Source organism: Gobio gobio, assembly GCF_949357685.1.
Source record: "Gobio gobio genome assembly, chromosome: 24".
Classification (NCBI taxonomy): Eukaryota; Metazoa; Chordata; class Actinopteri; order Cypriniformes; family Gobionidae; genus Gobio; species Gobio gobio.
In genome coordinates this window covers 29577732-29597217 of record NC_137120.1, presented here as the reverse complement: position 1 = coordinate 29597217, position 19486 = coordinate 29577732, and the positions used below count along the sequence as shown (strand labels likewise).

General features: G+C 36.6%; 1 protein-coding gene across 1 annotated transcript in view; it reads right to left on the bottom strand.

The window, feature by feature from the left end:
- Positions 1–19486, bottom strand: part of nek7 (NIMA-related kinase 7) — a 93879-nt gene that overhangs the window by 34135 nt on the left and 40258 nt on the right. The window contains exons 3-7 of the mRNA XM_079808551.1: positions 17729–17866; positions 12284–12346; positions 6137–6247; positions 2777–2885; positions 138–245 (exon numbers count right to left, since the gene is read on the bottom strand). Of these exons, the coding sequence (XP_079664677.1) occupies positions 138–245; positions 2777–2885; positions 6137–6247; positions 12284–12346; positions 17729–17866 (529 nt within the window). The remainder of the gene's footprint in view (positions 1–137; positions 246–2776; positions 2886–6136; positions 6248–12283; positions 12347–17728; positions 17867–19486) is intronic.

The following is a 19486-nucleotide window of genomic DNA, read 5'->3' as shown; positions in this document are numbered from 1 at the left end:
CCAGCCCTAATGAAACACATCCGGGCCCTACTGAGTAATTAAAGGGCCTTTCCGCTGCATGCAATCCTCGTTTTTTCTTTTTTTTCCACAAAGGACAGAAAGAAACAGACAGGGAGGTTGGAGGGAGGAGCACTTACCTAGAGAATGAGCTGCGGTTGTTTTGGAACTGAAGAAACGTCCCAAGCCCAGATCGCCCAGTTTCACCACTCCAGTGGCTGTGATGAAGACATTAGCGGGTTTAATGTCTGTGGACGGAGTAAAAGTGAGTTTTAGTGATTGATCATCATGAATCTGTGGCCTTTTTCACATTTTTTGAAGGGGTGGGGTGAATGAACTTAAATATGGAAAAATGAGGGTTAACGGAGCTGGCAGCACTGTACTCTGATTGGAAGTTAAAAACATAATCAAATTTTTTATAAACTATTAACAAAATGACAAGACAAGATAAGGTTTTCTGCTGGTCAAGTCGGGTGAGTAGCTCTGATTTTGTGAGACCTGATATATATATTTTTTTGCAATGTATTTTCATATTTTCAAGAAATATTTATATTTGTACTGTTCTTTTTATATTAGATTATATAAATATAATATATAATAATATAACAATGACCCTGGGTAATAGTGCTTTACATAGAAGGAATTAAAATAATAAAAAAAATATATTTTTTTTTTTATTGTAAATACATTTATATTCTTTTGGGTTTTTTGTCTTCTGTTTTTGACCAATAATACATAAATGTTACATTATTTAATTACTTATATATATATATATATATATATATATATATATATATATATATATATATATATATATATATATATATATATATATATATATATATATATATATATTACTATTAATTACTATATATATACTATTAATATATTTTTTTTGTCAAATGTTTTTTTTGTCTTCCATTTTCTGTTTAAACTGAATTTTCAGCAAGTGAGAAATTATACAAAATGTAAAATAAATCAATAAATCAAATCGTTTCATCGTCTTTTTTGCAGTTTCAATAATCTCACAGCTAGATAACATTATCTCTTCAAATCAGCAAATCAATGTGCAACGTAGAACATTACCGATAACAAACATTTTAGGTTTTCGAGGCATAAAAATGGATGATCAACGATTATAAAACTGTCAGTGGCAACAAAACCCTTTTTCCATGAGCCCTAAATGACAAGTATTTAACTTTGTGAATGACAAGCTTTGAAAAATCCTGGAATCGCACCAGTCGGACAGAAGAAACATTTCATTCAAATCCACAAAGCAAACAAAAACGGCCTCTATAAATGCTAGGAAACGTTTAAGAAAGGTTAATGGAAAGGTTACCATTAGCAAGGTATTACACATCACCTTGGCTCAAATGACTTTCAAGAGACCAGCCAGGACATGGCGGTGCAGGAAGCATGTGCTCGTGTTTGATGTCAGACACCTCTGGACATGAACTTTTCCAGCAGTAACATATACATACAGGCCAGGTGCTTAAGTAGAACAAGATCTGAACCGACTGCCACCACTGTGAAAAATCCCGCCACATGAGTTTACAATCAACAAGGGAAACGATGTGAATGTAAACCCATGGCCTGCTGTAACCTTTACCGAAACATACACTCACACGGGTTTCATATGTTACAATACTTCAACAAGTGTTGCATAAATACATGGGAATTGGGGAAGACGGTCTCGGGTCGACATGGACAGTTGCGTCATCTTGCTTGTTTTCAAATGGCAAGAGGATGATGCAATGCGCTCGGCAGAGTGTCTGGTCAAGCTTGTGCATAGCAAAGACCTTAGAGTCTCGTCTCAGAGCTGATGAGAAACAGATGAGAAGTTTTTTCTTCATAATATCAATAAAACACAAGGATGATGTAGTGGGGTGTCAATGATGTCCCAATTAGTGATACAGCATGATGTTCGACTAGTCATCCAACAACTGAATATTTGATTAGTAGTTTGACTAGTTTATGTGTATCATTTTCCGTAGGTTTTAATGTTTTAACATTGGCACTCTGTCAAGCTTGAACACCAGAAAGTATATTATGAGAACTCGCCCTTAAGAAATCTGTCCGACTGGGGTCAGATGAACCTAACACAAGCCTAATTAAATCACCATGAAACCTGTCACTCATGTGATCATAGCAATAGCAAACCACACCCATCCAACCATCCAATCAATTCCCGATGGACAAAATTAAGTCCCGTCCTACATATTTTCTTGTTCGAAAAGCTGTTTCACTTTGATATACGTTACAATAGGGAAGAACAGAGTATTGAAACTTCCGTTTCAAGCCAACTTTAATTTAACTAGTCAACTAGTTATTCATATATTACATATATTCTTAGAAACTATAGCAAATCAGTCCTTCCTGATTAACATCAGTGTGAGTTTATGGCACAGTCAGCCAATCATAACGCATTCTATTTACATACTTAATTCTTAAAGGTAAAGAAGCAGTTTTTTTTAACTGGGGTCACATTTACTGTACATCAAATTTTTGTGGGCAAAATCAAAAAATTAAGTCTAATAGGAATCCACGCAATCCGAAATTTTGCACGAGATCTCGAAGACTTCCAAATGCATATTTCACAGTTGGTTCAAGTTGGTCAGTCAAATTTGTGTGCTTCATACGTACTATTGAGAATAGAAAAATCAACCTTTTTGGTAGGTGAAATTTTGACACAAAAATGCAATACCATGTCACTTAAGTGTAGAATATGTGCCCTTAAAAGTCTGTTTCTACATGTATATGTCACTAGACTTGTGTGTACCTCTGTGCATGACGCGGCGGGAGTGCATGTGCTCCAGTGCACTACACAGCTGAACAAAGTACTTCCATACTGTCTTCTCTGGAATCAGCCGTCTTTGTTTCTTGAAATGCTGCAGGCAATAAACAAATAAATAAATAAATAAATATGTTGGCGGCAGGGACTTTTCATAGACACATGCAATCTTCGTTAACCCAGAACATCGACGTTTTACTTGATATCTTTGGCAGTCGGACTATTTGAAACATCCTGTTTTTAAGGATATTAAGATGTAAAGTGTTCCAAAAGCTCAGCATGGACTCCTGGTAGGTTTAAAGCGGTGACCATGGATGTGAAGGGCTCTGGGTTTGCCTATAATCTGATGCAGGCTCTAGATTGAAACCCCTCAATAAACTTTCCTTCCCTTTTCATTTGAAGCAACTGCAATGGAAAACATCTGAAGTTTGTGAGTATAGCAAGAGCCTCATGGGGAAACAAACATTTAGCGAGGCTTTCAAGATGCACACATGCTTAGGATGATTACGGCATACAAGCACTGAAAAACGTCTCAATGAATCTGACAGAATGCAATTAGATAATGCCAACATGATCTTTACATCAGGGATGCACAATAGGTTTCGAACATATTAGTTTTATCGACCGATACAGAATATTAATTAGCCAATATTGTATGTTTGCCTTGTCTGGCTATCACCAGACCAAGCTCAATCTTTTAAGATTGAACATTAGTCTGGGGAGTCTGCTCTGTATTTTCCACTGCACAAGAGGCGTGATCAACAGGCATAGTTTAAATGACTCTGTACGCAATTTGATAGTCCTTCAACCAATCAGACCAACGATCCATCGCTTCTCTATCCGTCATTGTGTTAAACCCGGCAATAGCGCACCAGGTGGATAAGCCGGTTTGTGATTGGTCCACGCAAATTTTTAACAGAAGCAGGATAGAAATATGTACAGGTTTCCAGCCTGAGCTGCAGGGCGAAATCAAATCGCCGGCAGATCGGCTGGGTTTACCCACACTAATGTTTGCCGATACCAAGTACCGATATGAGTCCTTAATAATACAATTACAGTTCTTTTAACAATGTTTTACTTTCATCAGATATTTTTCACTTTCTGACTGTAACAAAGTAAATATACAAATTGATGCTGTTGCTGACATGCGTGTGTGTGTGTGTGTGTGTGTGTGTGTGTGTGTGTGTGTGTGTGTGTGTGTGTGTGTGTGTGTGTGTGTGTGTGTGTGTGTGTGTGTGTATGTATGTATGTATGTATGTATGTATGTATTCTTTTTAATCAACACTTGAATGTGGGTAAATTTCATTAAAAAAAGCAACATTTTGAGCAAAATCACATTTTTGTCACTACATCTGGATCTGATTAAGAACGGTGATGAAAACACAGATGGAGTAGATCGAGTCCATCAACTGCCCCAAAGCTTCAGTCCTATAGCTCGTCCTGGGTTGACATTTCATTCAGTAACATTAGGCAGTTTTGATTTATATGCTGTTTAATATGTTGATGATCGCATTATTTTACATATGCATCTGCTTACATATGCTATCGCTTGTTTCTGCTTCTTCTTCACCTGTGTTTTGATCAGGAGATTCAGTACTCCTTCAGAAGATGAGTAATAGCGCCCCTACCATATAACCGTAAAAACACAGAAAGATAGAAAATTCTGTCAGTGGCGGGCACGCGATGTCTCGTAAATGCTCATAAATCGGATGAAATATCCAATGCAAGGGTTTTACAATTTTGTGATTCCCTGATGATTTTACATGCCTGTTTTAAAAATAACAAAAAGAAGATTTTACAAAAGAATCGGACTCTTTTAAGATCAGGAGATTTCTATTAAATCATATATTTGTACTGACCAGTCATTTCTTAACATGGTTTGTGGGCCAAACTGAATATGTAATAAGGGTGTATGGAATTGGTTTTACCAATTTCACATCAAAGTGCAACGTTCTTCTTAATAAAACAGATGTTAAAGCCTCGTAGACAATTCTGAATAGTACTTAGTAAAACCAAACGGTGAGTTTGATATAGCATCAAATGATCCTCTTTAGAATTCTGCAAAGATTCAAAGCTTTTAGTAGGGTGTCATCCAGTGCGCTCGGTTTAGTCTGGATGAGGTCCGTGAGTGCATGACCTTGCTTCAAAGCAGAAACCAATATGACGTTATGCTATTAATTAAGACAGAATGAAGCTTGCTTAGTCAAAATGGCTCAGTAATTATGACCTTTTCACATGCAGTCTCAATAATTGAGCCACCGGCAATGAAGTAAACCTGCTTGTCGAGGCAGTTAAAAGGGGTCGGGAATTGATTAACAAAACAAAAGCGAGGTTATTTTAGCGCGACATATTACTTCATTGTGCGAATGCTCACTCCGCCTATTTTGAGCCTCGTACCCACTCGTACCGCTTCACAGAAATGATCAGAACGGCGGTGAGCGTGCGGTCTCGAGCCCCAGAAAACCTTGGCCCACATCCATACAAAGCCGGTGGATCTATTCTTCCCCTGCCTTTCTATTTGCATATCAGAGGGCTGTTTGATGTCAATGAGGGAGAGCGGCAGCCCCCTCTGTGCCTTTAAAAAGCAAACACGGCACATGCAATATTCTGTAAGTGCATGCAAATGAAGGGGCCATTTGATTTCATTTGAATTCCGAGATGGACAGAAAGAATTGAGGAGGGGGCTGAGACAAATAAAAAAAATCAAAAAGAAAAAAAAACAAGTAAAATTTATGCATTTGGACCGTCTGTTTTACATACGGCTCAATGTTCGGTCGTACAATGCTGGGGGGATTAGCCCTGGTATACACCTTTGGAGTGACATTGTTTATTAAAAATAAAATTAATTAAAGCGCTGCTGAGCAGAAGGGCTGAGAAATCCAGCGGCGCAGTGGAGCAGACCGAAGTAGCTGACGGTCAGGATATTTGCACAAGCGAGCGTTATGAGGCATATGTCGAAGGCATCGTCATACTAATCCGTCCTGTTCCTCATTTACCGACGCAATCCTTCTGCAAACGCTTTGTTTGCGCCGGGAATGATTTATGCGGGTGGAGATTTGGCAGCGGAGGGTTTTACATTCAGACCATTAAATGTGGAGCATCAGGTTGTAGATGCGAGTTGCAGGGGTTGTCAGGAGGAAACAGGATAGCTGAGCCAATCGAACGTGCGGAAGCTACATGATTCTAATAAACAATATGATTCTTGTAACATAACAAAAGGGATCCCAAAAACGTGTTCGTAGTGTAGATCATTTTACCTTCGTTCAGCCGTCTAGCAGCCGGGGTGGTGGGAATACTCCGAGGGGGGGGGGGGGGAGAAACTGCTGACAAATCGGCATGTGTCCTTACCTTTATCATTTGTGAGAGGTCCCCTGCGTCTGCGAGTTCCAGTACTATATTTAGCTCGTTCTCTTCAATGAATGACGCGTGGTATTTAATTACATTGGGGTGGTTCAATTGCTGTGGAGAGAAGGGACAGAGGAAAAAGGCAGAGTGTCAGTGACTGTTTAAATATTAACAAGACTCTGCGGGTCAGGAAAGCCTGCAAACATGAAGGCGGCAGATACCAAAGCAGAAGCTTGTATGAAGGTAAAAGTGACATTATCATCTAGTGTTTTAGGTAAACTGGTGTCTTCAAAACCAGATAACTTGAATGGAACACATATCATTGAGGTTGTAAAAAGAAAGCATCAAATTAGTGCTATTTAAAAAATATATATATATATATCAAAAATATGCCAGTGTGAGTGTGTGTGCGCATGTATATTCACATTCAACTATACATGTGTGTGTGTGAGATGTGTGCATACATATACAAATTATACACTTGTTTAATAATAAAGTGTAATATAATTATACATACACAAGAATATTATTAAGATTTTGTGTGTGTGTGTATTCATGTTTTTCTATCCTGGTGGGGACGCACACTGACACTGACACTGACACTGACACCGTGGGGACCTAAATTGAGGTCCCCATGAGGAAACAAAAAAATCAATTATACATGAGTTGTTGTTTTTTTTTATGTCAAAATGTAGAAAGTTTTCTGTGTTGGGTAGGTATAGGATAGGGGATAGATTATACAGTTTCTACAGTATAAAAACCATTACGTCTATAGAGAGTCCCCACAAAGATAGAAGAACCAGACGTCTATGTGTGTGAATGTATGCATGCATGTATGTATATATATTCTGCGTTTGAACCAACAATAACACAAAATTAAGCCAAAATGGCCACTTTGTCAAGTATTCTCAGAAGAGCAGTCTTAAATGAGTTAAATAACGTCTTAAATGAACTTTGTGAGAGTTGTGAGAAAAATAGATGTGTGTGACAACGCGTCAGTTCCGCATCATGTTCGGCAGATCTTAAAGTGACAGTAGCCTAATAAACCAGTTGCTGTGATGTCTGTCATTAATGTTAATCAAATAACAAAGCTAACAGAGGCCACAGGTAAATATGACATTTTTTATAATGGTTTTTAAGTTTGAAGATTGTTTTAGGTTCACTTAAATTAAAAGTAATTTTTTTAAAGCGTAAAAAATATTGAAATTGATATCGCTTTCAAGTATACTATAATGTTGAATATCAATGTCTATCATTTCATAGAGACATCATTAGCAGTATTAGCATCAGTGATACTGGCCTTCAGTCATAAAACGGTGCCATTTCAACAAATATTTAAAATATACTGTGTTTAAAGTTGTTTCTACATAAATTTTGAGAGTAAATGTGAAATTATTACATTAAAAAATATTAAAAACGTACATACACGCATGCGTATGTGTGTATATGTGTGTATGTATGTATGTATGTATGTATGTATGTATGTATGTATGTATGTATGTATGTATGTATGTATGTATGCATGTATGCATGTATGCATGTATGCATGTATGTATGTATGCATGTATGTATGTATGTATGTATGCGTGTATGTATGTATGCATGTATGCATGTATGTATGTATGCATGTATGTATGCATGCATGCATGCATGCATGCATGTATGCATGTTTATATATATTTTAGAGCTGTCAATCAAAATATTTTTCTGTAATTAAAGTTTTTAATATTTTATACAATATTTTATATTGTAATAATTTCACAGAAATTAGATAAGAGAGAGAAAGTGAAGAGAATCACTTTTTTAAAAAGTATAATAAAGTTCAAGTATAATACAATTATATAGGTAATATTAGATTCAATATTTTACATATACATACATACGTACATACTGTACATGCATACCAGTACATACTATTATGATTATTGATATTATTATTACTATGCACAAACGTTGCAACTAGACATTTAGACATCAGTTTTAGTTCTGAATGGTTGCTAAGCTAATCGCTAAGTGGTTGCTAGGGTCTTCTGGGTGGTCAAAAGTCAAAAAGCCCACCCTCAAGTCTCTACATATGGCTTGGGTCCCTCTCTTAATGTAAGTCTAAAGAATTTTTCCAGTATTTTATCATAAACCAGTTGAAATTTATATATCAGACTTAATAGCGCACCTCAACCCACGTGCTTTAAGATATCATTCACGTATTCAAGTTATGCTCCAAACTTGTAATACTAAGTATGAGCAATAGTAAAACTGATGCTTGCCTTAGCAAACACCGCTAATAAACAAAAGACAACAAATCCTATGGCTGATGTTAACATTAGAGGCCAGACAGTGCATGGCAGAACGACACGATCCCCCCAGCCCAAGCCTTCAGATTTTCCTTGTTTCCTGTTGGTTGGTCAATGAGTAGAAGAGTTGCAATCGGTTCGTAGCGCTGAAGATGACTGGGGGTGGGGGGCAGCAAAAATATAAGGAAACAAGTGTATCAATGAGAAGCGAGACAGGCAAAGGCCCTCGCGGACGGGAGGGTGTCGGGCCCCCGCTACGCGCTGTGACACAGCAGAGGGGGTTATTAAAGAAATGTTCATGCCCCGCGCTGATATAGGGGAGGACGTGTGCGCCTCTGTCGCCATCCTGTGACTTTCGTTAGATGTATTTTTGGATCACACAGCTGCAGCGAGTGCAGCCGGCGGTGTCAGCCCCATTCTTGCTTCCCCTTAGCTGGCACATCCAATGTGGCGGACATGAAACGTGGCGCGATGTTGACTTTAATCATGTTAAACGCCGTAATTTCACTCTCGTTTTCCGTTGGGAACAATATTAAGCCAACCCTCTGTTTACGACGAGGCAGATTACAGTGACAATTATATTATCCCAACTCACACTTGTGGGTTCTGCGAGCGATTCAATAATCCCAGTGATTCCTCTCGAGTCTCGAAACGTTAATATAGTCGAGGGTTTGTGCTTGGAATGGATTTCCGCATTGATCCAGTACAGGAATCCAAGTGAGGGTGGTTATGAAATGGAAAATGGTATCGTTTGCGATTTCTGTTGTGGATAAAAAAAAAATAGAAAGCAAAACATTTCCGCATAACAGCGTAATTTTGTGAAACGGGAGGGTCTAAAAGTGACAGAAAAACAAATAGACAGATACATCAGGGAGGGGCTGCTCACGCCGGTCTGCCTCATTATTTTGATTTGCGACTCCTTCGTATTTTTCCCCAGCTTTGTCCACTGAGGTAGAAGGCATGAGTCTGTGTTCCACGCAAACGGCTTATTAGCGGCTTGAGGTGAGCTGGTTATAACGACTGAATTCATTAGCGCTGGAGTAGAAACGATTGTGTAAAGGAGACAAAAAGGGGCGAATGAGAGACAGGAAGAGGAGGAGGAACATGATAGGAAGACCAGGAGCGAGGCCAGTGTTGCGGCAGCCTCTGACCCCGGCGCATTCGGTTGGCAAAGTGTTGTTAAGGAGCGTAACGGTGACCTCAGTCACCTCGCCAGCTATATGACCTCTTCACCCGACACCTCCGCGTTCTCCCGTGGGAATGGAGGTATCTCAGGGGGCCTAAAAAGCTTCTTTCTACTTTATGCTTTCATATTGATTTTATCGGTGGAGGTTGCCAGGTTACTGTACTGTCAGTTGCCACAAAAAAAAAAAAAAAAATTAAAAAAATCTCCAAGCACACTGTAAACCCTAACGCTCAAAATAATTAATTGGTTTGAGTAGAGCCAACTCAAATTAAACAAATGAGTTCAATCAAATTAACTTATGAGTATTTAGAACTTTCTCTTTCTATTAAGTTTACAAATCTGAATAGTTTCATTGTTTTGAGTTTTATTAACTGGTTTCTTTTAATTTTGACAAACTTAAATTGAACTGAAACTGGGCTGGGATTTCTATTTCCCAGCATGCTTTGCCATGACGCACAAAAGGGACGGTAAATGGCAAAATGAAGTGTATATTATATTTTTGTGCAAGATTAACATTAAGTGGGAGATTTAATAGCGTTTAATGTTTTATGTTAGTTTACAAAAGAGTTTCTGTTATGTTGATTTTTGTAGGGTTACCATTAGGGCTGGGTAAAAAAATATAGATTTCTTGATTTTAATCGATTCTCATGTTTACGAACCGATATCGATTCTTAAATTCCAAGAATCGATTAGTCATCCTGTTTTCAGCTGATGAATCAACAGGAAAGTGTAGCCTCGCATCCAATAATTCGCAATAATAAGGAGCATTTTGATATATGCACCATATTAGGCTACATATTCATTTTAATTTCTAATGTTCTTCAATATTTAATGCATGTTTGAATAATTCTGGCATGTTTTAATGACAGCCTTTTAAAATGTTTATATTTCATATAACTATTATTATTAAATATATATATAACTATTATTATTATATATATATATATATATATATATATATATATATATATAAAAATAAATAATAATAAATGAAATAAAATAAATGTATTATAAAAAATAATAAAAGTGTAATTTAAGTGTTTGTATACAAATCAGTTAATTTTTCCCTTCAATATTATAGTAATATTATTTGTTTTCCTTGAGAAAATTTGCCATATATTGTACCTGATATAGATCCAAAATAATCAATATTGAATCGAATCAAAATCAAATCAAATTGCAAGCTTGTGAATCGAAATCAAATCAAACTGTGAAATTTGCGTCAAAACCCAGCCCCAGTTCATGGTGACGAGTGGAGCATGAGCTTAGTTTGAGAACAGATATGTGTTAAATTTATTATATTGCTGTCCTCATTCAGCGAGTTCAATGATATGCTAATGCTACCAAAGCATTGTGTAACCAATTAGCAAGTTGGCATTTATTGAGCCAGTTAAAGCTAGTCAAGTTTCCCCTACTAAAAATGTTAATTACATTGTTTTCCATTTTAAATGTATGAATTCGCTTACTAAAATATTTCAAGTTCAGAGCAATTAAAATGTATGATTACAAAATAAAAATCTGCAAGTTCTGCTTACTTACACCGTAATTGCCTCAATATTTTTGAGTTTTGCAATCTTATTCGGGTTTACAGTGCATGTGGGTAAAGACAAATCCTTTATGCTCATTTGAGGCATAAAATTCTCTCAAATATGTTGTTGGACTTCCACATCACAGTCAACACAATTCGTCAACTGTCAAAGAAAAGTAATGACTTCAGGTCACTTTGTTGCAGGAGATCTTCATAAGCCCTTTTGTCTGATTATTACTGTACACACAAAAGAGCAAGAATATAAAAAAGCAGCAGGGCGAAAAAGGAAGCAATTATGCTGTCTCAATGAAGATGCCTACAGACGGAAATGGAACGAGAACTGGCTCAGCAATGGACGGCAATCGGAGCTGAAGCAATTAACATGACAACATAGAGAGAAGTGTGTGTGTGTGTGTGTCCTTATCCGACAACTGCTGCAAAAACACAACAGAGCAGAGAGAAGCCAGACACCTCAGATCAGCTAGACGTCAGCTCTTATTGGTGTTGTCATTAACTTTCGTTAGTGCTTATGCTACCGAGAGCCGTAGCCTGTTTAAGGTGGTTTGATGAACGACAAACGATTTACAAAGGAAAAAGAGATTATGAAACATCAAAAGATTCATGGGAAAATGTGCTAAATTTCCTTTATGTTGCAGTGTTCCCATCATCCTCAATGCAACAGTGATTGAAAAAATAACAGTGTGATATATTTTAAATTAAATACCATATAATTTGATCATATTCATGGCTTTGTGGCCAATTAAAATGTTAGCAGGGCATGAAAAAAATCTTAAATAAATAAATAAAATAGATTTTTAAAAATCCTTATTGCCCTGCAGAACGAGATAAAAACTGTATTTTGTGGCACTGCAAAGAAAAAAAAAAAGAAAAGTGTCAATCTTGGCCTGGAGGAACGACACAAAGAGGACTGTGTTTTGCACTTGCCTAAACAGAAAGAGAGAGGAGAGCGAGGAAGAGGGAGAGACGGATAGAAAGAGCTGAAGGTCTAATCCAGATCAATTGTTTTCTGTCTCTGAATCTCTCTCTCTCTCCGTGTTTCTCTGGTATCGGGTCTCGGCAGAGGCACCTTTAGAGATCCTAATAGCGGCACATGGTGTCGGTCTCTCTTTTCTCTGGTTTCTTACCTTCAGGAGATCTATTTCTTTGATGCAATCTTGCCGAGCTTTGGCATCCATCAAGTCGAATATCTATCAAAAGATCAAAAGGGAGAGAGAAAGAGGAAGGAGAAAGAGAGTTATGGCATAAAGATGGAAAAAGAAAAAAAAAACACGTAAAAATTTTTTTTACTGGTACAGGGTGGTAGGGCAAGAAGGAGGGGGGTACGTCACACTAAACCCAGAACCCCCAAACTTCTGCCCCACCACATCTATACCCCTCCTGCCTCAAGCGTACCCGTTTCATATATTCACCTGTTAATGGGACTATCGAGAAGATGGAGGTTCCTTTTTAGTTCATCTAATTTTTAATACATGTTGTCTGTGAAATACTTGATTTGATTTTGATTGGTCAGTCACAGCCCTTGGCAGTCACATATTTTTGTAATAACCGTAAACAGTTTATTTGTACTTGCTACATGGCTGTCATATCACTTCACGTTTTCTTTCTTCTAGTAACTCAAATTAATGATTCATACATTTACTGATTTATTTATTTCATTAAATTACATTTCAATTGATTTATTTTAACTTTTAATTCATTACTATTAAAGGGATAGTTCACCCAAAAATTAAAATTAGCCCATGATCCCGCGCCATCACTTCTGGCGAATAAGGTCAAAATACATGCAAAATACCAGCGCGATTATAGATACATACATAGATTCCTCATTAGTGCCTGCGCGGATCGGTCAAATGAGGCATTTACGTATCTTTGATCGCGCCAGTATTTTGACCTTATTCACCGGAAGTTATGGCGCTGGGAATACTAGATGACATTCGTCTGATAAGCGGTAAAAAAAGAACAAATACTGTTCGTTTTCTCGCAGAAACCGATCGTTTCGTGTCTTAAGACATCAATGTGTCGCCACGAGCCGCATGGTTTAATATGGATTTGTATGTCTATGTGTTTTTACTCTCATTGCTCTCATACTCTAAAATATCCCCATTGACATGCATTATACGACTATCACACTGCAACGGTTGGAGTTAAAAATCTTAATTTGTGTTCTACTGAAGAAACAAAGACACCTACATCTTGGATGCCCTGGGGGTAAGCATAAAAATAGCATAAACATAATTTCGTTTTTGGGTGAACTATCCCTTTAACGAATGTTTTAATCTTTTAATTAAATGTATTCATTAGTATTAATTACTATATTTTTCAATTTATGCATTTACCCATATTCATTTTTGTATCTTTTAATTTAGCTTTTTTTATTTATTGATTTGTATTAACTAATTTATTTATTAACATTAATTAATATATCTTGCATTTATACATATTTAATTTTTAATTCCTTTCTATTTATTTATTTACTAGTTAATTAATGTATTTATCTTTATTTGCATTAAATAATTTATTAGTATTAACTCATATTTTTTATTTAATTGTTTATGTATTTACTACTAAATAATAAATATATTCAACATTTTAATTAAATATATTTAAATAAAATATAATTAAAAAAATATATATATACAAATACATACCTATTTTTATTTATTTAAAAAACACTCTTCAGGTCTGCATCCTAATAACACAATTTATTTTGCGATAACCAGCTGACTGTACATCATCTCTTAGGGTCCGTTCACACAGAACATTTTCCATTTCAATGCGCTACTTTTCAATAGTTTTTCTAAGTAAACGCGCGCTAGTCGGACACGTAGATTACCGTTGCGCACACGTCTCGCGTCTTTTGCAGCGTCTCGCACATGAACGCCACACATGTTAGATGTATCTGTTAAAACACGGTTTTGATCATGTCTGTACTGATTATGATAAAAAACACAGAGTAAACAGCAAACAGAAATGTTTAAATCTCAAGACCAAACCCTAAAATCAACCGACAACTTTCATACGTAAAGAGAGTAAAAACTAGTCCTAAAGCAAATATTACATTCTTCATTCATGCAATCAGGGTAGCACAATATTTGCCTCAGGAAACATCACATAATTCATTTTCCTAATCACAAAAGATGGAAATGTTGCCCATAGTGGACTTCCACACTGACAGCTCTGAACCACATAAAATCATAGTTATTGAAGTATGCATTGCAATATGTAAGAAATATTACCACAGCTCTAAATGTGTTTTAAAGGAAGCTTGCATTTTCAAGTCAATATCCATCTACTATAAGAACACAACAAGTGGCAGTATTGTGTGGATCAACTGCATTATGGGATATATTCACAGAGTTTAGAGTGTTACTACCTGTCATTTTATAATGGCATTTACAAAAATACCAATTTTTTCTCGGCTCATCATTAGTGTTAATAAAGTCAGTGGTAGTGACAGAGACGACCACTGTGGTGGAGGTGCTGTGTGTGTGTTAGGAAAGTAGAAGCGATGGTATCCAGGCACCGCTCTATTAATCTAGAGCTTGCCAATTATTTTTTCCAGCACGTTCGCTTTGCACATCCGCAGGAAACTGTTTGTTTTGAGCTGGCTGTGTCTGTGAATATGTTTATGGCAAGAAAAGAAACGCATTCAATCGTTATTATCAGTGCGAGAGCCAATAAGATGCCTGCTCCTGTTCAAATGAAATCTGAACAAATGTACTAAAGACAGTTTTGGTGCTTTCCAATTGTTCAACCCCATACTGTTTTTATCTCATAATATTTGTTTTTGTTATGCGAAATTCACACTCAATGTTCCAAAATACTGATTTGCGAAGCCAATGGTTTTGGATTCAAGTTGTTTCATTTGGAATTATGCATTGTAAAAAAACTGTATTTGAATTTCCCTTCAGATGAACCAATCTTATTCATCAAGTCACATGGAAGTTTCAGATTCAGATTCAGACTTCATCATTTACTGGACATACCTAATATTTTAATAGATTTTTTTTTTGCAATAATTTAATTGCATATAGACATGTGCCGGTAAACGGTAATACGATATACCGCAATAATGAACATGCACAATATTGTTATTGTGGGACTTCAAAATACCGTGAATAATTATTTATTACGAATTATTCAGATTTTTAGAATGAATTTTAAGAATACTTTACCCATCAACCGTTTAAAATGAAAAACAGGTCAAAGAGGAACGCACACTGATGTAAATAGACCGTGCATGAGCCGAGCACATGGAGGAATGAGGAGATGCGCTGAAGTGCACATTCATTCTTCGACAGCAGAGGGCGCTGACGGAACAGCAGAAATGCAGCCGTTTCCCCAGTAATCACACAACCTAATACATAATACTTAGACTTAAGGCTATTAATTTTCAAACTTGCATTTTATATTTTAATCTGGACTAAATTACATGCCCTAGATATTGTTTGAATATGTTCTGACTGTTGTTCAATCACACACTTTACAAGGCTCCAGTATTTAACATTAGTTCCTTCATTAACAAACTGACAATGAAAAATACTTCTAAAGCATGTATTAATCTTAGTTAAATGTACATTTCAGCATACCTATTGTTCTTTATAATTCTTCTGCACTTTAATCTGTTTTAAATATTTGTTTACTTTATACATTTTTGTGTCTTGCTTTATTGTATTTAAATGTTTGGTTCTTTTGTTATAAGAAAGTGATTTAACCTGTTACAGTATGACAACACTTTTTTTGCAACTTATTTCAATATCGTGATAATACCGTATACCGTGATAAAAGCTTCAGCAATTAATCGCAACATGAAAATTTGATACGGCACATGCCTAATTGCATACAATTAACCCTCTGGTGCCGTTCGTTCATTTTTGGGCCGTACATTTTTTTTAGAATTTTTAGAATTTTAACTTCATTGGAACGGTCTGAAACTTTATAAAGGTTTTGGCACTTGCTGTGTGAACACACACAAAAAATATATAAAATGGACATGATTCAAAAAGGTTAAATGGTCCTTAAAAAAGTGTCACACTTGTGCGGTTTGAGGTAAAATATTACCGCATTGGAAATGAATGGGAGACGAATTTCATCTAGTGGAAGCGTTTGGTACTGCGCCCAACAAATTCTTACTGAAAGCTCATTTTTTGAGATAACCTCGAATTTGGAACACAGCTTGTTTAGATTTATGGCTTTGATTTTCTCACAGTTTTAAAGTAAAACATGTTTTGGAAAATATATATCTCATAAAAATAATGAATCAAAATGATAACTCCATAAAATCTCCTAAACATAAAAAATATTCAATAAAAATGTAATTAATTATTTTCTTAAAATGCAGTAATTTTTGACCAACACACAAACAGTACCAAAGGGTTAAACAACATTGTTAATGCTGCGACAGAAAATTGGCAATATAGTTATTTGCAAGACTTGAGGCTGATTTATACTTCTGCATGGGACCGGCACCATAGCCTCTACGCCGTGGGCAAAGCAGCAATTTATTTATACTACTGCGTTGTTGTCCGCGTTGACGTGCAGTTTCAGGTGCAGAGGGAGCATGTTTACCCCTGAGGGAGGGGTTCTGGGTTCTTGCGGTCTGCATAGAACTGGCGTGTTGTTAAATTTTTGGAGAGGTGCACGTCAGGGTACGTCTTAGGCTATGCGTTCAACACACAGCCTACGAAGTAGCTACGGTGTACACTCGACGCAGAAGTATAAACTGGGTTTTATTCACACAACATTATTCAATTGCAATATTAACAAATGTTAAGTGTATGTAATTAAAATAATTAGTGCAAATCAATATAATGTAAATATTTAAGCACAATATTAATATTTGATCATGTAAACTTAAATAAAATAGAAAATTTCACAATGGTCGTAAGGCACATTGTCATTCCGTAACATTAGGCAGTTTGGATTTATATGCTGTTTGGTGTTGGTGATCGCGTTATTTTATATATGCATCTGCTTACATATGATATCGCTTGTTTCAGTGTCTTCTTTGCATTTGTTTTGATCAGGAGATTCAGTATACGTTCAGAGGATGTGTCATAGCGCCCCCTAGCGTGTAACAGTGGAAACACGGGAAAAAATTATCCTTCATCTTCTAGATAGACTATAAACACAGGTGAACATATGAAAACGAGTACGCTTGAAGCAGGAGGGGTGTAGATGTGGTGGGGCAGAAGTTTGGGGGTCCAGGGTTTGGCACAGAAAGTGTTTAGGTCATTTCAAGCCATATCAGAGCATTATTAAAATGGATGAAACAAGCATATAATAAATATAACAATGCATTTATTGCTAAAAACACTTAATATATTTAGATATGCTGGACCTATAATTTACTGATGAAAAATACACTAAAAACCTAATTAAGGGATGTAAAATATGGTCATGCAGAATAAGGCATTAATATATGCTTTGTAACTACTAATAAATAGCCAATATCTTAGTAATATGCATGCTAATAAGCAATTAGTAAATAGTGAGAATTGGACCCAAAATTAAAGTGTGACAAACTATTTTGGGAATAAATACATTACATGACAAAAGGAAGTTCTTACCTGCACTTTTTTCAAAGCTACTGGAGTATGGTCTAGTATGTACGTAGCTCGATAAACCTCGCTGAACTGTCCCCTTCCGATCTTCTTTTCAATGGCAAAATTGGCTAAATTGTTATAGCCCAGATCCTGTTGGATTTTCTGGAAATGAAGAACAAAACAATAAGTACATTTCAAGAAAGCGAAATGCGCATCAGCTTTCGTTTTGCGCTTTTCCGTTCGTCTTAAATTTAAAATGACAAAACAAACATGTCCCCACAGATCGGCCATTGCTAGCCAAACTCCATGATTGTTTTTGTTTATATGCCAAGAGATGGAAGGAAACTCTCGGGGGCATCTGGGATAGGTGTCATTAGGGCGATATGTCAGGGCAAGAGAGTGTGGGAACGAATCAAGATTAACAATCCATGTTGAATCCAAAGCGCCGTATGAATCTTTGCCGTATACTGTCTGGACGAATCAGGCGAGTGGTGACATCCCTACTCCTGAAGTGACTTATGCTGGACCAGTTAGTGACAAACCGCCCCGAGTGCTCTTCCCAAGAATTTGTGCGGCGCCTTGACACTTGTGCTCTAAAATTAAAAATCTAAACAAAACCCAGAATTAGCCCCTTGGAGATGGCGTGAGCAAATAAAATAATTAATTAACACTCTGACCTTTAGAGGCTTTTCGAGTGTAAACTTAAATCCTGCAAACGTTCTGGCAACTAGAGGTGACAGATAGTGGAACCCAATGTCATGTCATGGCGAACTACCCAAAGATGGCCATAAGACGGCCTTGAAGGCAAATTATATTGTGAAGATGGCAAAGGAAAGGGAAAGATGACACAATTGTAGTCTTGTAAACAAACAAAATCTCTTTTATTTATAGTCATGGCATGCATTTTCATATCGTGGTTTCAAGTTAAGTTTAAGCAACTCCTTGAAACGTTCCTCCATTAAGATATTCAGTTATAGCAACAAATGACAGCTCAATGTGAATGGCATAAGCATCTTTCTTACAGTACAAGAATACTTGGACGATCTGTCAAATCCATCAAAATTATTGTGTAAAACTGTCTGATATATATAACAGGTTGAACTGAAATAAATGAGTTGGAGGAAGCACTGCAGATGCCGGAGGGGTGGATGTAGATCAAGGGGCGACCAATTTAAGAATTTCATTGTTTTCTAACTTGACAGCTTTAAGGGGGAAAAAAAAAAGGTGTGAGCCAAAGAATTGCCCCATCCAATTAACACACTGAGGTAGCTTGTTTTTCCATGTGACAACACGCTCTCAGCCCCTTCTTCCAGGGACACATCTGGTGCAGCAGAAAGAAGCGCTCTTTCTGCCACCGCAGCGAAGAGAGAAAGCTCAATCTGACTAAATGTAACAATATCAAACTAATATACAAGACACCAGGTTTCTTGGCAACATTTAGTTATATTGTGTCAAATCCAGAGAAGTTAATGGGGACAAGATGGTTATTTAAACACAATGGCGGGGGGGGGGGATGGGGCACACGGTGATGAAACTTGAAATAAAATAAGTATAAGTAAAAGGGTTAGTTCACCCAAAAATGAAAGTTCTGCCATTAATTACTCACCCTCATGTCGTTCCAAACCCATACCTTCGTTCATCTTCGGAAAATGTTGATATTTTTTGTGAAATCCCAGAGCTTTCAGTACATCCACAGACAGCAATTTAATAACCACTTTCAAGGCCCAGAAAGGTAGTACAGACATCGTCATTTTTTTTTTAATCGTTTGAAGCGACGAGAAT